General features: G+C 36.2%; 1 protein-coding gene across 1 annotated transcript in view; it reads left to right on the top strand.

Moving 5' to 3' along the window:
- TDRD9 (tudor domain containing 9) overlaps window positions 1–27,659 on the top strand; it is a 201,520-nt gene that overhangs the window by 126,365 nt on the left and 47,496 nt on the right. The window contains exons 14-22 of the mRNA XM_072630074.1: window positions 2,931–3,028; window positions 7,459–7,590; window positions 11,063–11,228; window positions 11,315–11,378; window positions 11,455–11,518; window positions 12,071–12,115; window positions 13,497–13,550; window positions 25,721–25,837; window positions 27,406–27,513. Of these exons, the coding sequence (XP_072486175.1) occupies window positions 2,931–3,028; window positions 7,459–7,590; window positions 11,063–11,228; window positions 11,315–11,378; window positions 11,455–11,518; window positions 12,071–12,115; window positions 13,497–13,550; window positions 25,721–25,837; window positions 27,406–27,513 (848 nt within the window). The remainder of the gene's footprint in view (window positions 1–2,930; window positions 3,029–7,458; window positions 7,591–11,062; window positions 11,229–11,314; window positions 11,379–11,454; window positions 11,519–12,070; window positions 12,116–13,496; window positions 13,551–25,720; window positions 25,838–27,405; window positions 27,514–27,659) is intronic.

Raw genomic sequence — 27,659 nt, 5'->3', positions numbered from 1 at the left:
GCTGCCTGATTTTTGTACCACAGAGTACACAAAAGCAGACAGCCTAGGCCATCATTTGCCTACCTGTGCTCTAGACCTGTGTTGCCTAGAGTTTGGTCTGGGAATCCCTGGGGGGTCGTGAACCCTTTCAGTGTATCCATGAGGTCAAAACTTTTTTCATAATAATGTTAAGTTGTTTGAATGTCTGCTATGATAAATATCAGTACATAAAATCCACATAATCAAAAGTTCTTTGGAGCTCTCAATCCTTAAAGGATGTAAAGGGCCTGAGACCAAAAAAGAACCCCTGTCCTAATCTAGACAATAGTATTCTTTTTTTTCCTCTATGAATTATATTAGCACAATGTCACAAACTGCAGTTTGTGGGCAACCTCCTTATATAAGATTTCAGTTTTCAGATAAATTCTATACATCTTTACTGAAAAAATTTTAGTGGCTTATCTCCCCAGTTTACCAGTTACTTATTAATCAGAATATCCTAAGACTATATTTTTTCTTTTGTTTTGCCCCTTTTAAGGAATCTTATATCATTATGACATATACATAAAAAATATCTTTTGGGTGTATTTTCTTCCTAGTGGTCAAATGTTCATTCATCTTCACCACACAGTAAACAGTGAGGTTTTGTATCATTTGTACTTTTCAGTCATTGTATAACTTTTAAATATGTAGGTTGAAATAGAACATTGTTTGTAAAAATCTATGTTCTCATGTTTTCATAATTTTTATTTACACACTTAATTTGTGTGTAGATGGACGATTCTTAAAGCTTTATAGAGATAAGAAAGTAGATTTATAAGTTGTCATTAATGTATTCTTGATTACCTTTTTAGTTGTATGATCCAGTTTTTTCAGCCTTGTTTTTTCCTTTCCTTTTTTTTAGAATTGATCATGATAAAACTTGATTAATGTTTTAAAATTATGCATACATATATATGTGTATATATATATATATATATATATATATATATATAAAATTTATCCTTTAATACTGTGCTTAGATCTAAACAAATAACCTGTAGCTTCTAACTGGAATCTTATTAGTCATTAGCCTTTATTAATGTGTTATATATGTCATATAATCTAGCATATGTGTTCATGCTAGGTTATACATATGCTATAAATCATGCTAATTATAGATTGTCTTTAAACCATCTTATTATAGACAACCACTAGAACCTCTTTTACTTTTCTCTCTTGACCATTTGATTCCTGATGTCTTTTCTGTATTTTCTTTTTTTTCCCCAATGCAGTGCATTTTAAAAAATCAGTTAATTTTTATTTTATTTTCTTCAACTGTGTGTAAAGAAAAAAATTTAATTTTTAAAAATTTTGAGTTCCTAATTCACTTCCTTCAGTCTTACCCTTCTTTAGATTATACATGTGTAGTCATGCATAACATTTCTGTATTAGTCTCCATTCTTAGCAGTTTATGGATTCTTTTATTCTCCTCATTTGATTTCTACTGTGCTCCCTTTTTTCTCTTAACTCTTAATTTTTTATGTGTTCGTAGCATTTTTCTTTCTCAACATTAATACATCGGCCAGGAAGTTAACTATCATCATTTTGAAAGGATTTATTTATGTTCATTATTGTATCACAGTAGTCTTATAACATATTCTACTATGTTGGCCTCTATTTTTTAGCTCCAAACTCACTTAGTCATATATTCTCTCTTATAGTTTATCTTTCCCAGGCCCTTAAGCTCCTGTAGCTTCTGGCAGCTGTTCATAAAGATGACAGCAATATACATTCATTCATCTCAGCCTAGTGGTCATATTGAATTCTTGATTTATTTCTAAAATTGCAGAATCTCGGTTGTACTTGACTGTTGCCCCTCACTAGATTTCATTTTATTTCCTTTGTGTTCTCAGTGATGTTCCCTTCCTCTATTATTTTCTTTTGGATTTCAGGATCTTTTCCAGAATGTTTGTTGAATGGTACTTGATAGAGATGAGTAAGAGCATGGGAGTAGTCATTGCCATTAAGCTAGAGTATCTTGTGCTTGTTAAGGGTGAGCACAGAACGGGAAGTCAAGGTGATTGAAGCTGTCTTGATGCAGGATACAGGTGCAGAGAGCCGGCCAGGAGAAAGACTTTCTGGGATAAAGGAACCTAGTCTTCAGTGGGGGTATTTGTGAAAGGAAGTTAAAGTATAAATTTGCATTTTGGAGTATGTGTGTATATCCTTGTTCAAGTTAAAAGGTTCAATCTAAGATATAGTAACTAGAGTCACATTGGGAAAAATTCCATCCCAGCTTACTTCTTGTGTTTTGAATCCACCCAGTGAAGCTTGGAGAGGCTGTTAAATATAATTGATGGTAAAATTGTAGAGGAAAAAAAGCTACAATCCTGTTATGATAGCTCTCTTTCTTAAAATGTTGAGATTGTTTGAAGAAAGGGACAAGCATGTATGGCTTACCTACAACTACATAGCATTATATCTAACAGTTACTGCCCGTTACGGAAATGTTTAGTGTTGGTGTTTTCATTTTGTTATTTATTTTGATAAAAGTAATACATGTATTATATTCTAAAATAGTTGTATAAAGTTTTTTTTTACATATTTTAAGATGCACTTGCTTTATCTTAGGGTCAAATGTATTTTGGTATGAACACATAGATGATTTTAGAATGTAACTCAACGGGAAAAATTTGATATAAATAAATTTTATTTTATAAGCAATACCATGGAAATACCATTTATTAAATATCTGTAAATTACCTCCTAGCAAGTATTTTGCTTATTGATTTGTAGGATCTCTGCAGACTTAATGGAATATAAAGTATTAATTTATAGAAATTTTTAATTTTATTTCACATCAAATTGGAAAACAGATTTCTAAAACTAATATATATTTATCTTGATTACAGCCAAAAATGCAAGTAATTTGTATTAAATAATATTTTAATCTTTTCTTTTATTTGAAGGTCGGGCTGGGCGTGTTTCTAAAGGGTACTGTTACAGACTTATCCATAAGGACTTTTGGATCAATTGCATTCCAGATCATGTAGTTCCTGAGATGCTGGTAAACATTTCGTCTTTTTCTCTCAAAATTAACTTTTTGTTAACAGTTTTCATTAACAATCAGAAAATAATATAGTCTTATCACAGTAAAGGATGAACAAATTTTAATTTGGAAATTAGGAAATTAATTCTGTGCCTCTGAGATAAGACATTGTAATGCTTTTGTTCAGTAGGGTAATTTTAAGATTGGAAAATGAGTTGCCTATTTTTGTACCATGCTTTAATGGTACAAAAACCTGGAATCTCAAATTAACTATTCTAAAATATTGAAAACTCTGTTTGGAAGGAAATATTGATTGCTTTTGTGCTCCCTTGCTGCTTGTGCTTATGCCTAAAAGCATTGCTTTGCCTTTGGTTTGTTTATTTGGCTTAAGTATTTAAGTATTAAACTTTTGGTTTAAGTATTTAAATGTGCACAATGAAAGTACCAATCTGTCTACATTCAGTATCTAAGAACATTTTTTTTAACCATACAACATGTGTTAGTCTATGTAATAATGAATTGACTGCTGCTCTCAAACACTTTTTAAGAGCTCACTTGGATATTTGAGAAAAACAGTTTAGTGGCAAAACTGTTAACAGTGTATCTATTTGGGTCCTTCGAATGCTTAGATAGTTGGACCATGCTCTCTCATCCACTGCAGAAGTGGGTTTCTTGCATTTTAATTTAAAGTTACCTTCATTTACAGGGTAATGGTAAAGGAAGCACTTAATTTCTAAAGCATTGGTGAAAGGTGAACTGTTAGAAGCTTCAGTACCTTAAGGGTCTGGATTGCATGGATTCTAGTCCTCCTTCCTCAGACACCCCATGTCTACTTAGTGTAGTTCATCTTCAAGAGTTCATAGGACTGAAAAAGTTATTGTCTTAGAAATTTCCTTTCAAATTTATTGATAGGGTAAGAATTTATGACCAAACGGGGATATAGAAGATCATGGAAGATAAAATGAAGAATTTTGATTCATATAAAATTTTAAAACTTTTGCACAAAAACCCAATGCAGTTAAAAGGAGAAAGGAAACAACTATGGGGAAACAAATCTTTGTAACAAATTTGTCTGATAAAGGTCTCATATAATATTTGAAATTTATACGAATGAAAACCATTCCAAATAGGTAATTTCTGGTAAAAAAAAATATGAAATAATTTTGTTTCCCCTATTAACAAGAGTTTATTTTCTCTCTCTTCCACTCCCCTTTTCTTGCTGAACAAAAAATAGCAAATATACATAGTCAAACAGGAAGTTTCCTTCATGTTCAGAAATGTGTGTTGTCTTCTTCTGCATTTTGATTCTGTGTCAAGGGTTGGAAAACCTGTTTGATCTTTGGTCCTCTGGCATTGTGGTTTGTCAGTGCATTGATAAGATTTCTGAAGGTTTTTAAAACCGTTTTTCTTTATTTTGTTGTTTTTTTGTGTAAATGATTCTTATAGTTTTGTTTACTTCTCTCTCAGTTCATACAGGTCTTCCTAGATTCCTCTCAAACTCAATTTCATCATTCCTTTTGCCATGATGATATTCCATTATATTCTTATGTCATGTTTACTCTAGCTATTCCTCATTAAGTGGATACTCCCTTAGTCTCTAGTTTTTTTTGCCAGTTCAGAAAGAGTTGTTATAAAAATGGATAATTTCCTGTTTCTTTATCTCTTTGGAATATAAACCTAGTAGAGGTATCTCTGAGGCAGTGGGTGTGCATAATCCCAACATTCCTTTCTAAAATGTTTAGATGACTTCACAGCTCTGTCTGCAGTGCACTAATGTATAAGCAGGCAGTTTTCAAAGAAAGAAGTCCAGGCTATCAGTGGCTATATGAAAAAGATCTCCAGATCACTAATAATTAGAGAAAAAAAGCTGAAGTTCCTCTTTGTACCTATTATATTGGCAGAGATAGCAAAAAAGAAAAATGATGATTGTTGGAGGAGTTTCAGGGAAAAGAAACTCACAAATACATACTATGAAAATACTACAAAATGATACCTGAAAGTCACTAAACTTGGAGAACTTGTGATCTGGCAATTTTTCAGTATTCCTATTATACCTAAGAGTAAAGAAATAGGAAAAAGACCCATACGGACAAAATACTTCTAGTAGCTTTTTTCCGTTTATGATTGATAAGATTGTATAATTGGATGTCTTAACATGTGCTAGTTATTTTAAGTTCTGATTGTAGAAACTTCCTGGATTTTGTTTGATTTTTCTTATTTAATGGATGATGAGCTTCAATTTCTTCATTTCCTTTTTAGTCAAAAAGGATGTCCATTATGTTTTGATGATACCTATTACTGAAGGACTGGGATGTTCAGTTAAAGTTGTTTAATTCAGTGTAGATTTTTTTTCTTTATATTTAGTCTGAGTTACAACTCCTCCACTTTATCTCTTCTCACTGCGTTCTTAACTTTCTACAGTCTGGCTTCCAGCCTCATCATTGAACTGAGATTGTTCTCTCCAAAATCACCAATGATCTCTTTAATTCGCAAATTTCACAGACTTTTCTTGATCCTATTTCTCCTTGATCTCTTTGTAGCCTTTAACACTTTGTGCAGCCTTTGATTCTGTTGATCAGTCTCATCTCCTTAATATTGTCTTCTCTTTAGGTTTTTAGGACACTGTTGTCTCAGGGTACTCCTTCCACCTGTCTGAGCATTCCTTCTCAGTCCACTTTGCTGAATCTTCATCCTGGTCATACCCAGTAATGGTGGATGTTCCCAAGGGTTCTATCTCAGGCTCCCTTCTCCCTTTCCTTCTTTCCCTCCTTCTCCATCATCAATGGGTTTGTGGTTCATTGGATCTCATGGATTTAATTATCAGTTCTATGTTGATGATTCTCAAATCTACCTATTCTCCTCCAATCTCTGTCCTAACTTCCTGTCTCATATATCCAGCTGTCTATTGGACATCTCAGACTGACTGTCCTACAGAGACTTTAAACTCAACATGTCCGGAACTGAACTCTTTCTCTTTCCCTCCATTTCCTCCCCTTCCAAACTTCCCTTACCTCCATCCTCTCAGTTTTCCTCGTGTCATTGTTGATTCCTCATTCTCTGTCATCTCTGTCCATTACCAAGACTGTTTGCATGTTGGCTCCCCTATTAGATTGTGAGCTCCTCAAAGTCAGGGGCTGTCTTTTTGCTTTTCTGTATATCTGCACCGTTTAGAACAGTGCCTGATCCATAGTAGACCCTTAATAAATGCTTATGGACTGACAACTGAAGAATTAACTGTACTTTAACTTTGTCAATTAAATATGAATTATTAAGTGTTATGCTTTTTTTTAGTCCTCTCAAATTTAGGAATCTAAGGCCAACCATATTTTACTTTCCACTGAACCTTTAGATTCAACTAATATCTTAAGTCTTGATTCTTTCCTTGGGTTTATCAATTTGACCTCAGACCAGTTCCTTTGTCCAGTTTCATTATTCATTTTCATTATTCATTATTTTTTGCATTAACTAAAACTGATGAAACTAGTTTGTTAATGAGATATTAATAATATAAATTTTTCTTTTGAAACTTAAATGCAGATTTCAACTGTTCTGCATTTGATAGGACTATTTAGTAACGTAGGCTGCCTTAGAGAGTTGAAATGGCTGAAACAATATGTCAGTCTTTGTGTTCTTATATGCTGTTATTTCTGTTATACGTGTAAAATCTCTCCGATAGAATATGAGTTCCTCAAGGGTAGGGGACTTTTTTTTCTTTCTATCTTTGGCATCTAGCCTAGTCCCTTGCACTTTGTATGTAAGCTTAATAAATGGTTGTTGCATTGAAAATTAAAAGATAGAGATACACATACATATCTTTGTGTGTGTGTCAGACAACAGCCAACTTGGTGATGTTTAGGTAAATACACAGTTTGTCACCAGACCAATCCTTGAACTTTTACCTGCTTGCTAATAGAATCGGTTAGAAAAGCTGGTGATATCCACTAGCATCATCTTTGAAGATACAAGGCTAGTGCCACAACAAGAAAAGAGACAGTGGAGGTGGACTTGTATCAGAAAGTTAAAAGATCTCCACAGCAGACTGTGTGAGGCTGCCGCTGTCTTGGAATAAGCAGGGAAATATGGGAGTTTGAGTCCTGGGCCCATTGCTTACTCAGCCTGTAAGAGCTCTGTGACCATGAGTAAATTGTAACTTCTGATGAATCTTTGTTTAACAGCACAGAACCAAAAAAACTCTCTTTTCTTAGGTTTAGAAAGGGGGAGGGGTGCGTGTGTGGGAGAAAGAGAGGTGTGTGTGTGTGTGTGTGTGTGTGTGTGTGTTGTGTGTGTGTGTGTGTGTGTGTGTGTGTGTGTGTGTGTATGGGTGGGTGGGAGAATAATCCTAGCTATTTATCTTACAGTATTAAGAGGAAAGTGTTATAAATATTAAAGCTGAAGAAAATGATCTGTTACTACTGTTCAATTTAATTTTTTATTTTGCTAATTTTTAGCGATGTCCATTAGGAAGCACAATCTTAAAAGTTAAGTTGCTTGATATGGGTGAGCCAAGAGCTTTGTTGGCAACTGCTCTTTCTCCACCCAGCCTTGGTGATATTGAACGAACCATCCTTCTGCTAAAAGAGGTAGGATTCTTTGTCTAAATTTTCTTGATTGGGGAAAGAGGGAACTTCACTGCTGCCATTTTTGTCATTTTTGCCAATTTGCAAGGTGTGAAGGTAAAAACTTCAGCGTTATTTTGATTTGCATTAACTTTAGTGCTAGTGATTTGGAACATTTTTTTTCATGTGGTTGTGAATACCTTGTAGTTCTTTGAGAAGTGTTTGTTCATATCTTTTGACTTTTATTAAGGAATGGCTATTTGTGTGTGTGTGTGTGTGTGTGTCTGTCTGTCTCCATATACATATACATACAGGTATGTACATATATACACATATACATATACAGCCATATGCACACATTTATTCACTCATTCATTTATTTGTTTATTGCTTTTATATCTTGGATGCCAAACCCTTATCAGAGAAATTTAATGCAAAGATATTTTTCCTATTTGACTATTTACCTTCTTATATTGGATGCATTAATGTTGTCTGTGCAATTGCTTTTCAGGTTTATTCTTCTGCTATAAACACAGTATTATGTATATTTATGTTTTCTATTTTTTCAGTCTTTTAATTTAGTTTTTTCTTTTTAATTTAATATTTTATTCTCCCCCAATTACATGTTAGAAACAATTTTTAACATTTTTTTTTTAAATTTTGAGTTCCATGCCCAAAAGAGTATAAAACTGTGCATACCCTTTGACCCACCAATACCACTTCCAGGTCTTTATCCCAAAGAGATCATAAAAATGGGAAAAGAACCCACATGTATAAAAATATTTATATTATCTCTTATATGAACCGATGCTGAGTGAAATGAGGAAAATCAGAAGAACATCAAACACTGACTGACACAATGACTGACTTAGATAGACTTGGTTCTTCTCAGTAATGCAACTGTAATTACTGTAACAGTAATGCAACTACGACAACTCTGAAGGACTCGCTGTGGAAAATGCCATCTACATCCAGAGAAAGAACTCTGGAGTCTGAATACAGATGGAAGCATACTGTTTGCTCTCCTTTTCCTTTGTTGTTTTGTTTTCTTTCTTGTGGTTCCTCCCATTAGTTCTAATTCTTCTTTGCAGCATGACTAAGATGAAAATATGCTTAATATGAATGTACAAGTAGTGCCTATATCAGATTGTGTGCCATCTTAGGGAGGGGCAGAAAATTTAAAATTAAAAATTTTGTGGAAGTGAATGTTGAAAACTAAGAATAAATAAGTAATTAAAAAATATTTTTTGAGTTCCAAATTTTTTCCCTTCCTCTTTCACCCCCTCATTTTTAAGGCAAGCAATTTGATATTTTATACATGTGCAGTCATGCAAAACATATTTCCATGTTAGTCATGTTATAAAAGAAAATATAGATAACTCCCTCCCCCACACCTAAGAAACATACAGAAAAAGTGTTCTTAGTCTGCATTCAGATTCCATCAGTTCTTTCTCTAAAAATGGATAGCGTTTTTCATGTAAGTCCTTCAGAATTGCCTTGGAATTATATTGACGAGAATAGCTAAATCTTGATTTAGTTTTAATATTTCATTGACTTCTTTTTTGAGTTTTTTTTTTTTTGTCTGACGCTTTGCATAGAGATGTGTTAAAGTCACTTGCTCCTTGGAGGTTTGTTTTGAGCATCCTGCTAACTCTTTATGGTGGGATTCCTTTTTTATTTGCTCATTTTTCCATTCTGCTTCCTGACTTTGACTTGATGTTAGGACCAAGCCCTGGGAACTTCTAGAGGAAAGTCTGGGTTCATCCTGTTGCCATTTTCTTTGGTTGTGTGTTATTCCAGACTTTCAGGGTGAGCTTAGGCTTGGGACCTATAAGTTTTTAGAATTTTCAAAGTGGTCCAATTCAGAGAAAAATCTGACTGCTGACCCTGCCCTCTGAATTCTGCAAGTTTTTGACGTGGGTTTGGATCTGAGCAACTGCTGCTGGACCACCCAGCCTCTATCTAATAGGAGTCTTCCTTTTGGTCTGGGATTCCTGCCCTGATTATTCCTCTGTAGGCTTCAGATTGGGCTGGATGGTAAAACTGAGATCCTGTTCTGCTTCAGGACTATGAGCCCTGCCAATGCTGCTTGCTCCTGAACATACTCTTCTCTGGGTCCACCTCCCAGTGCTTGGGACTTTGCTTTACCCTGGTACAGTGTGCCACTCAGGTTCAGGTGCTCTCCTCAGGCCACCCTGGATCTGTGACCCAGCTGAGGAAGGAAGGAGTTTGCCAAATGTCCTAGTCTGTGCCATCCCTCCGCCCTCTAAGCTCCATCCCTTTCCTGGGAAGCTGTGGAGCTTCTGGGTGTTCATGCTGAGTTTCTGATATGTATGGTCTTCTACTCACAGAGAAGTTAACTCCTTTCCTTCTGGCTGTCAGACAAAATATGTCATGTGTAATATAATCTTCTGATCTTGTTGGCCATTTTTGTAGGTTTCTTATATTCTTTTCTTCCTTGTCCTTTTGCACAACTAAAGTATTGGTGTGATATATATATATCTGAACTTTCAAACATGATGAATGCTTTTATGGTTTTTACATGATAAAAGCATTTATAGTTTTAAAAGGCTTTACACTTTAAAAAAGCCTTTAGACTTTATAAAAAGTTTTATTGAAGGGACCTTTTGGAGTCTATAATTTCTTCACATAATGAGGTTTGACTTACGTTTTTTCTTTGTATAATCACCATCATCCTGATGGCCCACATGCATAGCATTGCAAGGTGGGGACAGGCTTCTCAATCTCCAGAGTTGAGAAGTTAGAGGAAACTCTTACTTGCCCTTCTTTGATTGAGAATTTCTCTCCCTTCATTTTTCATCCCTTCATTGCTATAAACCCACAAATTGCTTAAGCCAATTCCCTAGTCATCTCTTAGCCTCAGCCTCTACTTCTTAACCATTGACAGGGACAGGACAGGGTACAGCTCTGAGAATCCCATCTTTCACCTCTATGGCTGAAGCAGAGAGGAATTTAAGGAATTCATTTCCAAATGGACTAAATAAATTACTAAATTGTGTAAGGCACTCTGCTAAGCTTTGGAGAACTTGCATCTGGACAATTAAATTAGACTTCAGAATGCATTTTTCATAGGAACAAATATATAATATTGAGGCTCTATAGTATCAAGGTTACTGGTACATTTCAGGTCTGTTTTGGGTTAAATTGTTGTGGTGAGGTGGGAGGGTTGTGTGGAACTGTTTTAGAATCTTAACTAACCAGGTATAGTGTTTATATGGGAGAATATTTTAAGACTCAACCAACCTACAAATGAATGAATTTAAAAAAATATATCAGACCTTTTTTCTGCATTGTCACATGTCTCTGTCTCTGTGTCTTTTTCTCTGTCTCTGTCTCTCTCACTCTCTCACATAGACACACAGAAACTTGACAAACGATGTATTTTCACAAGTTTTAGGACTGTTTCTACTGTACTTTATAAAGTAAGATGTATGTATCTACACTGCTCATAATATCAGTTAATCACTTTATAAAGGTAGGAGCACTTGCTGTTAGCGGGCAGAGAGAAGAAGAAAATCCCCATGATGGTGAACTGACTTTCTTAGGACGGGTTTTGGCCCAGCTTCCTGTGGACCAGCAGCTTGGTAAATTAATAGTACTTGGACATGTCTTTGGATGTCTAGAAGAATGCCTTATCATAGGTGAGTATAAGAACAAAAAGTTGTGTATGAGTAGTTTGGGTAACACCACTCTAAAGAAGTTCATTTCTTTCCTTCTCTTTTGTTAGCTGCAGCTCTCTCATTGAAGAATTTTTTTGCAATGCCTTTCAGACAGCATCTTGACGGATATAGGTATTTAATGCTCATGTTTTTTAGTGTCCATTTACCTAAAGGATTTTTAGATGACTTTTTTTTGTTTGATTTACAGGAATAAAATGAATTTTTCCAGCAACAGTAAAAGTGATTGTATTGCACTTGTTGAAGCTTTTAAAGTAAGTTCTCTAGTGTTTAGTAAAAATATTAATTTAACAAGGACATTTTCTGTTACATTTACTTCCAAAAAGTTCTGATCTGAAAGCTTTTAGTGATCTAATAAAGCCTCAGATTTTCCAACTGGAGCTCACTGTGATTATTTCTCAGAAATCTTACTGTGATGCCTCCTCATAGTTGAAGGTTGACCCATGCTGCAAGGGTTTTAGATTGGATTCTAGCAACACCCTGTGTCTGCTATCAAAGGCATAGTGTAGTTATGGAAAGGTTTGTCAGCAGTTGATAGGGAATGAATTTTTTTTGGCCTCAGAACGCCATTAAACTTGTAAGCTGCTAAATTAATAAAATCTTGGTAAAGATATTGATGACAGCATTATTGAATTTTTAACTTCATAAACTACATGTTCTTATTTAGTAATTTCTTTCAATGAGTTAACTTAGACACTACATATAGGTTTTTCCTTTCAGTCAAAAAAAAAATATATATATATATAGAATTTCTGCACAATACAATTAGCTAATGAAATACTTGGAATTTGTGGGAATTTTTTTAGACCTGGCAGACCTGCAGACAAAGAGGAGAATTTCGTCATCCGAAGGTAAGCTATTTTTCTTTTTCTTTTTTTTTTTTTGTATATTGAATATATGTATATTGAATAAGAGAGGGAATTCCAGAATGTTTTCATTCTGTTTTTATCCGTTAGATATGGAACATGATGGCACAAAAATCCTAAGCTATAAATAACAGACTGAGTGGTAGAGGTTAGTCCTAAAAGGGCCTCACATTAACAGTTAGGATGCAAGCAATACTCACAGCTTATCTTTGTGTAGCTAAGAGTATAAAACACTTAGCTCACACTAGTCTTGTGATGGATAGTATATCATCTGCATTTTAATCAGTGTGTGAATTTTCACCAACATAGATTCTGATGTATAATTTAGACTCTTTGAGGTTAGGTGAGGTTCAGAGAGGCTCACACATGGTCTCACAGCCATTGTCAGAGGTAGTTTTTAAACTTGGGTCCCCCTAACTTCAAATTCAGCACTCTCCGCTATGACAATCTCCCTCTTTTGGAGTTAGGTAGTAGAAATATTTGTTATCTCCATAAGTAGTAGAAATATTTATTATCTCCATTTTCTAGTTGAGGAAACTGAAGCTAAGGGCCACTTAGTAGAAATTCGAGTCAGAACTTCAATCTAGGTCCTTAGACTCTCAAGTCCAGTGTTCTTCCCACTAGGTTGTAAAACCCAAATTTAGCCAACTTCATCTAAAATTGTTCCAGATTTTCAATTGATAAATATTTTCTCTCTAAACTATTGGTTGTAAGGTCCAGAAACTGATTTAGTTGTAATGTATTAGTAAATTCACACACTATATCCTAGTAAAACACTTGCCACTAAATCAAGGAATCTCTGACCCTTTGTCTTCACATATTTTTTATTTCAAGTTTGATGCACTGTTTAAACTGTTCTCCATCACTGGGACATACCAAGATGTGGTGGATAGATTGCCTCAGAGTCAGGGAGACCTGGATTCGAGTCTTGCCTCTGACACATCCTGGCAGTGTGATCCTGGGCCAGCCATTGAGCCTCTCAGTGCCCAGGCATTCCTGTGACCATTAGTTGAAGGTGTTCATCTACATTGATAGATGGGGTTTCAAAATGTCTTCCTTGCATTTTTTTGTATTTGTGCACATTAAAAAAACATCATTTGTGCACATGAAGGCACATTTTATCTGTGCTTTCATGGAAAATTGGGACTTTAGGACAAGCAATACATTTTTAATTTGAATGATTGATGACATTGGTCAATGTGACTGGTATAAATAGAAATTTGTTGGGTCAGTTAAAAAATAGAAACTTTGTTTTTTAACATATTTCTAGTTTATCTGTGTAGTAATTATATGGTCATACTAGTTCAAAATTAGAGAATCATTTTTAGCTCTTGTTAACTTAATATGCATTTATGTAATTTTAAAGGATGAACTTGACTGGGGGCGGTTAAATTACATTCAGATCAAGAGAATTAGAGAGGTAAGTTGCCATCGCTCATGCTGGTATCTACTTGCATAGTTTTTTAATTAGTTCTCAAATATTTGAGTACCTGCTTTGTTCCAGGCATTATGGAAGATATAGAAGAATGTAACAAATGATCTGTGCCCTCAAAAGAGCTTATGATCTAATTGTAGATATTAACTATAAGACTTAGTTAAGTAAAAATGTAAGACAATAATAGCAGAGATCACAGAGTCATGAAATATTAGAGCTGATGGAGACCTTAGAGCTTATTTTAGTTCAAACCCCTAATGTTACAGATGAAGATGAGGAAATTAACATTCCAGAAAAATGAAGTTACTGGCTCAGGTTGCTCAAGATTGCTTGCTTAGAGCTTAACTGAGGCCTCTGATTTCCCTGTCCTGCACATGTGTCCATACCCATGAACACCACTTTATATTAACCCTAAGAGGAGTGATTAGGAGCTGCTGAGAGCACAATATCTGCAGGCTCCCAGGTAGTGCTCTGTGCCCTGAACCACCCACCCCTTGAAGTATTCAGGGCCTTTGTGACTAGGACTGCTTCAGTCTTCTCTTTCTGCCTGAATTTCTGTCATTTTCTTTCCTTCCTATCTTGACTATAATATAATTATTAAGTTTAACTACTCACTGTCCTCTGTTCTTGGTTCCCTTTTCTCCTTTTCCTGTAGGTGCTCATGCTTTGGCAAATCCCAATCCTACGTTAGTCCCACTTTGATTTGCTTTGACTTCTACTCACATGCTTACACAATGACACTGCATCATTACCGTGCCAGTAATGTCCACTTCGGGTTTATGTCTGCGACTCTCAAATGGGTGGGTCCTCAGTGTAGCAAGGCAATCCTCTTATCCTTCCTTGATTAACTCTTCCACACTCCCCACAGCAGCTGTTCTAAACTTTTTCCTCTCTCCCCAAGTTTTCCACACTCCTCCCCTCTGCCTCTCAGGAGAGGGCCTCAACTCATACTTAAGTGAGAAAATAGAGGCTGTTTACTGTGAGCTCCTCCTTTTCTCCTAGCTTTCCATGTACTCACCTCCCTTACTCTAGTCTGTGATGAAGAAGTGGCCTATCTCCACTTGGCTAACCCCTGTAGTTATACCTTTGAGCTTACTATCTATTCCTCACCCCTCTTCTCTCCTTTATTTACCTTCTATCTACTGGCTTTTTCCTTATTGCCTAAAAAATGCTCAGGAATCCTCCACCTCCCATCCTGTCAAGCTGTTGTGTCATGACTCCTCCTGTTACAGTGATTCTCTTCCCCCCTCCCCCCCCATTTCCTCTGTATCCTCTCCTCACACTTCTTGACACCTTGAAGTCTGGTATCTGACCTCATTGTATTAGTGAAACTACTGTCTCTGAAGTGGCTCGTCATTTCTTTTAAAATGTTTTTCGTTAAATTTAATTTTCATTTCTGAATTGTCTCTATTCTTCTACTTCCCCCATCATTTGAGAAGGTAAGAAAAACCCATTCCAAATGTAGTCATGTAGCACTAAAAATTCCTCTATTAATGTTCTACTTTGCCCCTCCTATCCCCCCAAAAGAAAGAAAGATTAGGAAAGATGCTTCATTTTGCACTGAGCCCATTAGCTCTCTGTCTAGGGGGTGAATATCACATTTCCAGTGATTTCTTCATAGGTGTGTCTGAGAGTCTTTTTTGAGTTCTTATTCTTCTCAATTTCTTTGATAGTGACCACTCCCACATTCTGCATACTTGTGGTCTAGGACCAGCTACATCTAATAGGATAATGGAGCTTGTGTTCACTCAAGCTAGGCCCAAGGGAGAAATGCTTTTTTTTGTTTGTTTTGTTTGTTTTTTGCACTTAATAATATTTTATTTTCCAGTTACATGTAAAGATAGTATTCAACACTCATTTTTGTAAAATTTTGAGTTCCAAAATTTTCTTCCTCCCTCTCCCTAAGACAGCAAACAATCTGATATAGGTTATACATGTACAGTCATGTTAAACATATTTCCACATTAGTAGTATTGTAAAAGAAGAATCAGGGCAAAAAGGAAAAATCACTAGAAAGCTAAAACAACAAAAAAGTGAAAATGGTATGCTTTGATCTACATTCAGACTCCAGAGCTCTCTCTCTGGAGGTGGGTGGGATTTTCCATCATGAGTCTTTTGTCTTAGATCATTGTGTTGCTGAGAAGAGCTGAGTCTGTCATAGCTGCTCATTGCAGTGTTGCTGTTGCTGTGTGCAGTGTTCTGGTTCTGCTCATTTCACTCAACAGCAGTTCATGTATCAAGGCAGGAGTCCTAAAGCTAAGTACATTAACTTAATCCAGAGACTGGGAGCATCTTTTCTGGTGTTCATGTCAGAGGTGCTATTGAGAAATATGTAAGTATTAGGGTAGACATCAGGACAGACTGAAGGACGACCTAGTCTTTCTTACCCACTCTGTGTGGGCTTTCCTTTGGATTGTTTTCTGAGCCCTCCATTTTTCCTAGCACTTCTTTCAGTGAGAACATTGGTTCATTCTCATCTCTACACAGATGGTTCCCATATCTCTTTTTTTATGGCCCTAATCTCTTTTCTGAGCTCTACTCACACATCACCATCTGCCTATTAGACATTTCTAACTAGATTTTCTATAGGCAATTCAAACTTAACATATCCAAATAAGAATCTACTATCTCTTCCCTGACTTTCTAATTTTTTTGAGGATGATACCATCCTTTAGTTACCCAGGTTTTCAGTCTTGGGGTCGTCCTCAGCTCTTTCCTGTCCTTACTCCCTCTTCTAGGTGGCTGCTAATTCCATCCTACCTCCATAGCATCTCTCATATCTGTGCCTTTTCCTTCTTGTACTTGGCCTGTAATTTACCATAGTAGTCTTCTCATTGGTCTTCCGCCCTTCAGTCTCTCCCAGTTTTGGTGTTTCTCCCACAGAGCTGTGAAATCAGCATTATTAAAGCCTGGATCTGGCCTGTCACTCTCTTGCTTAGGAGACTCTGATCTCTCCCTTTGGCCTCTCGGATAAAATACAAACTCCTTGGGCATTTCAAGGCCTTCTGAGTCTGATGACAGCTGATCTTTTCAGGCATTTGCTCCATACATTCTTTGTTAACATTCTTTCTTCTGTCTCTTTACCTTTCTAGCTGTTACCCATGTCTGGAATCAAATCAGCCACAATGTATTATTAATAATAATAGCTAGGATTTATATAGTGCCTTAAGGTTTGTGATATACTTTACAAATAATATCTCATTTGAACTTCACAGCAACGCTGGGAGGTATGTGCTGTTATTATCCCCATTTTACAGATGGCAAAGCTGAAGCAGACAGTGATTAAGTGACTTTCCCAGGGTCACGCAGCTAGTCAGAGTCTGAAGCTGGATATGACCTCAGATCTTTCTGCTTCCAGTCCCAGTACTGTCCACTTCACCACCTCCCTGGCATTGTGTTCTACAGTTTGCTATGTATGCTTCCGGCATTGGAGCATTTGTATGTAGGCAGATATAAAGAAGAGACTGCCGTCCTTACTCTCAAAGGACTTAGATTTTAATGAAAGGAATGAGTATGTACAAATATACATCAAATAAACATGTAAAGAGAATCGATACAAATAAATAAGTTTATATTTATGTGTTCTATGTATGTCAGGTGTACGTAGCTTTTTCCTTTAATAATTTGTTCAGTGAAATAGTCTAAGCCAATTCTTTAATGATGTGAAAAGATAAGTTGTGTATTTTACTTTAAAATAGATTATGTCTATGTTTTTATCATTTGTTAGAAATTTAATAAAAATTTACTTGAAAAGCCACAAATGGAAAAATTTTAGCTTTTCTCCTCCCAAATTTAAAAACTTTAAATCACAAGTTCATAACCTTTTTTGGTCCTGGACCCCTTTTTGGCAGTCTGGTGAAAACTATGTATTTCTTTTCAGAATAATATTTTTACATACATAAAATTAAATATAGATTAGAAAGGAAACTGATCATGTTGAAGTCCATTTATAAAAATATTTAAAGAATAAAGCAAGTTCACAGACCCCACGTAAACCCTTGCCCTAAAGCAAAGAAGGAGCTGTGGTGTAACTGATGTTTGGCTAGCTGTAACCTATTTCACTTGAAGTAGACTTTCTTACTGTCATCTAGGTTTGTTTTTTTGAAACATATCAATGTATTATATTGACTTGGAAGATATTATGAGAACATGAGTTAGCATTGGAGAAACCCATTTCCTTTAAAGTAGACATTTCTTAGTCTCATCTAGTTCTGTAATTTTTAAACTTAATTAGTAAGTTGCAGTGAATTGGAAGGTATTATAGGAATATTAATTAACGCAAAGGAAGGCATACCTATTTGATAGCTGCAGGAAGAGTTATAGCACATTACACACACATATTTTATGACATTTTATTTTGTTTGTAATCTCTGTCTATATTTTTCTTTACCTTAGAATTACTTTCTAAGTTTGCTCTGTCTTTACTGTGGTGATTTTTATTAGAGATCTGTCTTGATGAATTTGTTGAACCAAATTTTGATGGCACATGCACACACACACTTACATGCCATTTGTTAGCATAAGATATGAATCTAAAGATTTAGGATTTTGTAGGGAACTTTAAGCAATTTTTTTGTCAAGTATGTATCTTTTAAAAAAATTATTTAGGATTTTGTTTTTCCCCAATTACATGTAAAAACAATTTTTAACGTTCTTTTTAAATTTTGAGTTCCAAATTCTCTCCCTCTCCCCCAACTCCCCTTTGAGAAAGTAATAAGTGTGATATGAATTACGTGTATGTAGTGATGCATAATATAATTCCGTGTTAGTCATGATGTAAAAGAAAACATCCACCAAAATAAAAACCCCAGGGGGAAAAAAGTATGCTTCAATCTATATTCAAATTCCATCAGTTCTTTCTCTGGGAATGGATAGCATTTTTCATTGTAAGTCCTTCGGAGTTTTCTTAGATCATTATATTGTTAAGAATAGTTAAATCATTCACAGTTGATCGTCTTACAATATTGCTGTGTTTGTGTGGGATGGCTCAGGTCCCTACATAAATCAGTTACTCAGAGGCCTCTCAAAGTGATGACAGAAAAGTGATTTATTCGATTCTCGAGAAGCAGGGCTAACCTGTAGGAGTAGGAAAGCCGAAGACAAAGAAGGGGGCAGTGATTTATATAGACCCTAACGCAAGTCCCTCCTCCCCCCACTGACCATTATCCTCATTAGCTGAGAATATGATCTTACATTCTAGACACGAAATCTAACCAATCTCTTTTGAAATGAAGACATTGAGGAATTATGTAAGTTTTGTCCAATCATTGAGACCCTAATACACCACACAGTTTTATATCCTTATATGGAACTATTCTATTCTAAAAATGTTGTAACCTTGAGCCTTTAGGCCTTACCTCACCCCTGGGAGAAGAATTACAATCTGAGAAGTCTTCACTAAACCTATCCCACTCATTTTGTATAGTGGTTCTACTCATTTCCCTTTGTATCAGTTCATGTAAGTCTTTCCAAGTTTTTATCATTTCTGATTAGCACAGTAAGTATTCCATCACAGTCATATACCACAACTTGTTCATCCCTTCCCTAATTGATGGGCATCCCTTTAATTTCAATTCTTTGACTTCAGAAAAGAAGTACTATAAATATTTTCGTACATGTAGATCCTTTTCCTTTTTATTTTCTGTCTCTTTTGGGATAGAGACCTAGTAATGGTATTACCGGGTCAAAGACTGTATACAATTTTATAGTCCTTTGGGCATAGTTCCAGATTGCTACATAATGGTTGAATAAGTTCCCAGTTCCCCTAACAGTGCATTAGTAACTCTTTCCACATCCCCTCCAACATTCGTCATTTTCTTTTTCTCTCCTATTAGCCTGTCTCATAGGTATGAGGTAGTACCTCATAATTGTTTTAATTTGCATCTATAGTAATTTGGAGCATTTTTTTTCTGTAAGGCTGTAGATAGCTTTGATTACTTCATCTGAAAACTGCCTGCTCATCTCCTTTGACCATTTGTCAGTTAGAAAATGGCTTGTATTCTTATATTTGACTAGGTTCTCTGTATATTTGAAAAATGATGCCTTTATCAGAGACATTTGCTGTAAGGATTGTTTCTCAGCTTTCTGCTTCCTTTTTTTTTTTTTTTAAAGTTTATTTATTTTTAGTTTTCAACATTCACTTCCATAAGATTTTGAGTTCCAGATTTTCTCCCCATCTCTCCCCTCCACTTATCCCAAGACAGCATGTAATTTGGTATAGGCTCTACATATACCTTTAGTAAAGAAGAATTAGAACCAATGGGAGAAACCACGAGAGAGAAGAAATAACCAAAAAGGAAAAAAAGAAAGAGCAAATAATATGATACAATCTGCATTTAGACTCCATAGTTCTTTTTGTTTTGGATGTGGACAGCATTTTCCACCAACTCCTTTGAAGTTGTCTTGAATCCTTATATTGCTAAGAAGAGATAAGTCTTTCAAAGTTAGTCATCAGACATTGTGGCTGTTACTGTGTACAATGTTCTCCTGGTTCTGCTTAATTCACTCAGCATCAGTTCATTCTGGTCTTTCCAGGTTTTTCTGAAGTCCACCTGTTCGTCATTTCTTATAGCACAATAGTATTTCATTACATTCACATACTGCAACTTGTTCAACCATTTCCCAATTGATGGGCATCCCCTCAATTTACATTTCTTGGCCACCACAAAAAAGCTGCTATAAATATTTTTGTACATGTGGGTCATTTTCCCATTTTTATGATCTCTTTGGGATACAACTTTAGAAGCAGTATTGCTGGGTTAAAGGGTATGCACATTTTTGTAGTCCTTTGGGCATAGTTTCAAATTGTTCTCCAGAATGGTTGGATCAGCTCACAGCTCCACCAACAATGAATTAATGTTCCAACTTTCCCATATCTTCAACAGTTGTCATTTTCCTGTTTTGTCATGTTAGCCAATCTGATAGGTATGATGTGGTACCTCAGAGTTGTTTTGATTTGCATTTCTTTAATCAGTAGTGATGTAGAGCATTTTTTCATATGACTATAGATAGTTTTAATTTCTTCCTCTGAAAGCTGCCTATTCATATCCTTTGTCTATTTATCAATTGAGGAATGGCTTGTATTCTTGCACATTTGACTCAGTTGTCTATATAGTTTAGAAATGAGGCCTTTATCACAGACATTAGTTGTAAAAATTCTTTCCTAGTTTTCTGTTTCTCTCCTAATCTTGGTTGCATTGGCGTTGTGCAAAAAGTTTTCAATTTAATGAAATCAAAATTATTCAGTTTGCATTTCATAGCATTCTCTCTCTCTTGTTTGGTCGTAAATTCCTCCATTCTCCCTGAAATCTGACAAACTATTCCTTGCTCCCCTAGTCTGTTTCTAATATCAGCCTGTGTATCTAAATTATGTACCCATTTTGAATTTATTTTAGTGTACAGTGTAAGATGTTGGTCTATGCCTAGTTTCTGTTATACTATTTTCTAGTTTTCCCAGCAGTTTTTGTCAAAAAATGATTCCTTATCCCAGAAGCTGGAGTCTTTAGGTTTATTAAATAGGTTGCTATATTTATTGACTACTATGTCTTATGTACCTAACCTATTCCACTGATCCACCATGCTATTTCTTAACTAGTACCAAGTAGTTTGGTTTTCACTGCTTTATAATACAATTTAAATCTGGTATAGCTAAGTCACCTTTCCCAGCATTTTTCCCCCTAATTTCCTTGATATTCTGGATCTTTTGTCCTTCCAGATGAATTTTGTTATTATTTTTTTAGCTCCATAATTTTTTCATGGTTTGATTGGTATGGCACTGAATAAGTAAATTAATTTAGGTAGAATTGTCATTTTTATTATATTAGTTTGGCCTACCCATGAGCAGCTGATGTGTTTCCAGTTATTTAGATCTGACTTTATTTGTGTAAAAAGTGTTTTGTGGTTGTGTTCATATAGTTTCCAGGTTTGTTTTAGCAGGTAGACTCAAATATTTTTGCTTCCCTTCTAATCTTGGTTGCATTGGTTTTGTTTGTGCAAAAGTTTTTTTTAACTTAATATAATCAAAATTATCTGTTTTACATTTCGTAGTACTGTTTCTTATTTGGTTATGAATCTGTAACTCACTTAACTTCTTTAAGAATCTGGATGCTATATAACCACTTGGTGCATATATGTTTAATACTGATATTAATTCATTGTCTGTTGTACCTTTTAGCAAGATATAGTTTCTTTCCTTATGTCTTTTAATCAGATCTATTTTTGCTTTTGTTTTCTGAGAATCAGGATTGCTACCCATACTTGTTTTTTTACTTCAGCTGAAATATATGAGATTCTGTTCCAACTCCTTATCTTTACTGTGTGTGTGTGTCTCTCCTTCAAGTGTGTTTCTTGTAAATAGCATATTGTAGGATTCTGTTTTTTGATACATTCTGCTCTTCACTTCTGTTTTATGGAAAAGTTCATCTCATTCACAGTTACGATTGCTAACTGTGCATTTCCCTACATCCTGTTGTTCCTCCATTTTCTTCTCTTTCCTTTCACCTTTTCCCACTTCACTGGTGTTTTGCTTCTGTCTGTCAACTTCTCCTGGTCCTGTCAACATCTCTTCTGTCACTCTTCCTCTCCCTCCTTCCCCTTTGCTTACTTACTCTCCTCCCTTCCTGCTTTCCTGTTGAGCATGATAGATTTCTATATTCAACTGATTATGTATATTATTCCCTCTTTGAGCCAATACTGATGAAAGTAAGGTTCAAGTGATGTCTGTTGCCCACCTGCCCATCTTTCCCTTCACTGTAATAGGTTTTTTACACTTCTTCACGTGAAATAATTTACCCCATTCTACCTCTCCCTTCCTTCTGCACCTAGTGTACTCCTCCTTCTCTTCCCTTAATTATTTTTTGTGTTCTTTCCTCAAATGTATCTTATACCCATACCTTCTGTCCATGTGTATTCCTTCTGTCTATACCATCAGCCCTCACTCACTCAAAACAAAGTCAGGTGAAAGTCATGTCATCATTTCTCTGATGGCATGATCTTCTTTGACGGCAAAGGACGAACACAACTATCAGTGGTCCAGTTTTTAAGAATTGAAAGTATCATCATCCCATGTAGGGATATAAACAGTTCAGCTCCCTTGAATTCCTTATGAACTCTTTTCCCTTTTCCCTTTCTGTGCTTCTTTTGAGTCGTAATATCGGAGGTAAAATTTTTTGTTCAATTCTGGTCTTCTTCTTAGGAAAGCTTGCAATCCTTTTGTTTTGTTGAATGACCATTTTTCCCCTTGAAGTATTATGCTTAATTTTGTGAGGTATTACAACATGATTCTTGGTTGTAATCCTAGCTCCTTTGCTTTCCGGAATATCATGTTCCATGACCTCCAGTCCTTTATTGTTGCAGCTGCTAAGTCTTGTGTGATCTTGATTATGGCTACCTGATATTTTGAATTGTTTTGGCTACTTGCAGTAATTTTTCCTTCCTCTGATAGTTCTCTGATTTGGTCATAATGTTCTTGGGAGTTTTTATTTTGGGATCTCTTCAGAGATGATTGGTAGATTCTTCTGATGCCTATTTTGCCCTCTGGTTCCAGGATATCAGGACAATTTTCCTTGATAATTTCTTGAAAGATTCTTTCTAGGTTCTCCTTTTGCCTTCAGGTAGTCCAGTGATTCTGACTTAGTCTCTCCTGGATCTATTTTCCAGGTCAGTTTTTTATCTATGAGGTATTTTCCATTTTCTCATATTTCTTACATTTTCTTTCTTTTGAATTTGTTTGGTTGATTCTTAATGTCTCGTAGAGTTCTTAGCTTCCACTTGCCAATTTCTTACTTTTAAGAAGTTGTCCTTCTCAGTTAACTTTTGTGCTTCCCTTTCCATTTGGCCAGTTGTACTTTTTAAAGGAGTTTTCTTTAGTGGATTTTTCTGTCTCGTTTTCATTTGGCCAATTCTTTTTAAACAACTATTTTCTTTTTCCAAGCTGTTGACTCTTTTTTCATAATTGTTTTGCAGTACTCTCATTTCTTTTCCCAATTTTTCTTGTACCTCTCTTATGTGATTTTTAAGCTCCATTTTGAGTCTTCCATGATTTTGAGACCACTTCCCAGTTTTCTTTGGGGTTTTGCCCATGGATATTTTAACATTGTTGTCTTCTGAGTTTGTGTTTTGATCTTCCCTGTCACCTTAATAACTTTCTCTGGTCAGATTCTTTGTTGTTGGTTTTTGCTCATCCTTTTTGGTCTTTTTCCTTTGTTTTAATTTCTTTTAATTTTGCCCTCTGTTCCCAGGATGGAAAGGGCTTTTTGTGCCAAGGACTGCAGGTCCTGGCTCTTTACCTGATGCTGCCCTGAAATTTCTGTGAGACCCAAGGGGTACCCTCTTATCTGGTGCTGGCGCTGAGGGAGTGAAGTGGGGGTAGGGGGCTGGTGCTGCTGGAAACCATAGGGATCTGACAGCTTACCTGGTGCTGAGCTGGGGTCATAGTGCCAATGTCTAGTGTTCCGGCTGGTGGTGTGTTTCTGCATTTCCCAGGGGTACGTTGAAACACATGCAGGTCTAGCCGCTGGATGTTGCCTATTTGTCTGGGGCTATGCTGAAGCACTTGGTAGTTCTCTGAGCTGGAGTCTGCCCATTCCCCTTCCTATGCTAAGGCACATGGGAGGTCCTGTGCTTGTGTTTGCCTACTTCACTGCACTGGGGCTTAGGATCTACTGCTAGTTTGCTGAAGTGGGGCTTGCTACTGTCTTACTGGGATGCTTCCCCTCTTGTCCTGTGTTCCCCCTTTACATGAGTGAGGTAGACCTTCCTTGCTGACTTCCAAGTTTCTTGGACTCAAAGATTATTTCAACCCCGTCTTTTTACGATTCTGCTGTTCCTTGATTTCTTCGTGGGCACTATTTTGTGGTTGTTTGGAAGTGAATATATGAGATTACAGCAGTTCACTGCTTACTCTACCATCCTGGCTTTCTGAAGTCTTACTTTATTGTTCTTAATGTCTCATAAAGTCACTAGTTTCCAGTTGCCCAATTCTAATTGTTAAGGAATTATTTTCTTCTGTGAGCTTTTGTACTTCTTTTTCCATTTGGCCAATTCTGTTTTCCAAGGCATTCTTCTCCTCGTTGGATTTTTGTACCTCTTTTATCATTTAACCTAGTCTTTTTTTCAGGTGTTTTTTTCCTCAGTATATTTTTGTACCTCCTTTAGCTGTTGACTCTTTGATTTTCTTGCATCACTCATTTCTTTTCCAGTTTCTCCTCTGTCTGTCTTACTTGATTTTTAAAATCCTTTTTGAGCTCTTCCACAATCTGAGACCAATGCATCTTTCTCTTGGAGTCTTTGGATGCAGGAGTTTTCACTTTGTTGTGTTTTTCTGTGTGTGTTTTGATCTTCTTTGTCACCATGGTGGCTTTCTAGAGTCAGAACTTTCTTGTTTGCTCATTTTTCCAGTCTGTTTTTTGACTTCTAATTCTGCTAAAGTGGGGCTCTGCTTCTAGGGTGGGGTGTGCATTGTCCCAAGCTTCAAGGGTGTTGTGCAGCTACTTTTGGAGCTAGTTCTGTAGGTCTATAAATGTTCACCTTGAAAGGTGGTATGATCTAGGAAGAGGTGTATTTACTGCTCTCCTGCCCTGTGTTCTGGTCTGTGGGTGACCACAAGCACTCTTTTTTGTACTGGAACTGTGACCAGGGTCCCTGCTTCCCTGCAGCCTCCTCTTTACCCAGGACTGCAGCTCAGATCCAAATATGAATGAGTCCTGTCCCCAGTGCCAGCAGAGAGAATGCTGTGTTCTCCTTCTGAGCTGCTGTTAGGCCCCCTTACTGTCTGTCGAGGGAGAGCTCTGGAAGCAGCTTCTGCACTGCTGATCGAGTTGCTCCTAAGGCCTGTTCTTAGTTTTTTTTTTTGTTTTTTTTGGGGGGGGGACCAGCCTGTTCTGGATGGTGCTCCACTCTCATCCTGCTGCTACAGACTTTTCCTGCTGATCTTCTAAGTTATTTGGACTGTAAAGTTATTTTACCCTTTCCTTTTGTGGGTTTTGTCACTCACAATTTGTTTTAAGGCATTATTTAAAGGTGTTTGGAGGGGTTTCAGGGAGAGCTCAGAAGAGTCCTTGTCTTTTCTCCACCATCTTGGCTCTGCCCTGGAACTGTGTATCTTAAGGATTTTCATTCAAAGAAAATTATTCTTAAATATAACCTTATTCTTTTAGGTGGCTGAGTTATATGAAGAACTGAAAAATCGAATCACACAGTTCAACATGTGTGTTGACACTCAGAGACCTGTGATGGACCATGAATATGTCTACAAACAAAGATTCATTCTGCAGGTATGCTTGGAACAGTTCTGGGCATCCTATTTTTGTCCTCTTCTCCCTAGGGTGTGGTAAGGCTTGAATGAGATAATAGATGTAGAGCATTTTGTAAACCTTAAAGCAGCGTATAATTGCTGCTGCTTCTTGTTGTTGTCTGCAGTTAGCAGACCTCCAGTCTTAGGTGATGCGGTGTTTATAGTGGTATGCTGATAAATATTTTAACTAAGGAAGGGAGGTCAGTGTATGCATACACACTTACACATACACACTTACACTTTATTAAGTCTGGGCAGTCAACAAAACAGTAAATCAAATTCTGATTTGTAGTGATTGCTGATTCCTCAAACGAGTATTCACCTAGGACTCTGTCTCCAGTACATTACTGCTTTCTTCCGTATTGTGGCATTTGTGTTAGTGGAATTTCTAACCCCTTTACCTGCCCCTCAGATATGAGCGTAAAAGAGACTGAATGTGGAACATTTTTGGAGAGGGCTGGGGGTCAGTAATAGCGAGTCATCAAGTATTTATTCAGCATTTATTGAGTTCCAGGCACTGTGCTAAGGTGTTGGAAATACAAAGAAAGGCAAAAATAGTCCTGCTCTCAAGGAACTTCCATTATAATTGGGAGATTAAAGTTTTATGGCTTAGGTATCCCACAACTGTCTGTAATTGAATGATTAATTTCAGGGCCATTTTATTGCACAGTTTATCTACCTGTCTGTCCATCTTTCTGTCAAACTCTTATAATTAATCAGGTGCTCAGTATGTACCTGAACAGTAAATACTTTTTTTAATATCCATAAAACACTGAAATTCCAGAGTGGATGGGAATTGTTAGGGTATTAGGCACCAGAGTATGAAGGAAGTTTGACCATGTGGAATTTTTGGAAATGTCTCATTACTGGAGTGTATATTCTAGAAGAATAATGTAGCTTATTTCTCTTTGTGAGTAGTATCCTCTGGTACCTTTCAAAAAGTTTGGTTTTAAGAAGTGGGTATCTAGGAATTTGGCATGACACAGAGCATTTGTCTAGATCCTTGATCAGAAAATATAAAATTAAAAATGAGGAATATCTTAAAGGTGACACCTTTCCAAAAATGCCTCTTAGAAATGAGTAGAAGAAACTTTTTTTACTTATTTTGAGTCTATTTGTATTCTGTAAACAGAATGGACAGAGGAGATGTCTTACCTATAGCATTTATTGATCTAAAAGGAGTGGGGGTGGGTGGAGAGGGATGTGAAAGAATCTTGGTACCCCTAGATCACATCCAGAATTGTCCAAACTTTTTGGTATTGTTTATTCCTTTTCCTCTGGTTTCCATACTTCAGTGACCTAAACTCTAGGGAAAGACGGTTTGTAGTTTATTATCATTGTGTGCTTCCTTAAGCTCTTTCACTTTGATAATTCATCTGAATCTTAAAAGCAAAGACTTTTATCTTTAACTTAAGAAATAGGAAGCTTTCTTTCAATGGTGTAAGTTCTAAACTTTAATAGAATATCTATAAAGTTTAAGGAATAGATTAGAAAATGCTCGTTACTTGTTATTCCTCTATTTGACAAAAGGAAATCTATTTTTTATAGGTTGTATTGGCTGGTGCTTTCTACCCAAATTACTTTACTTTTGGACAACCTGATGAAGAAATGGCAATAAGGGAGCTTGCTGGCAAAGATCCTAAAACAACTGTAGTGGTATGTCAGTGTCAAAAATATCCTTCAGTATCTACTCAGCATTGTTACTAAGGAAGATTGTTGATCTGTTTTCTCGAATACTTGGCTATGATTCTTGACTCTGTGGCAAATAGGTGAATGTGGTTCATAGAAAGACTGGGCTTTAG

This window comes from Notamacropus eugenii, chromosome 1 (genome assembly GCF_028372415.1).
Source record: "Notamacropus eugenii isolate mMacEug1 chromosome 1, mMacEug1.pri_v2, whole genome shotgun sequence".
NCBI lineage: Eukaryota > Metazoa > Chordata > Mammalia > Diprotodontia > Macropodidae > Notamacropus > Notamacropus eugenii.
Note: the sequence above shows the minus strand (reverse complement) of the source record. Positions and strands in the feature narration are given on the sequence as shown.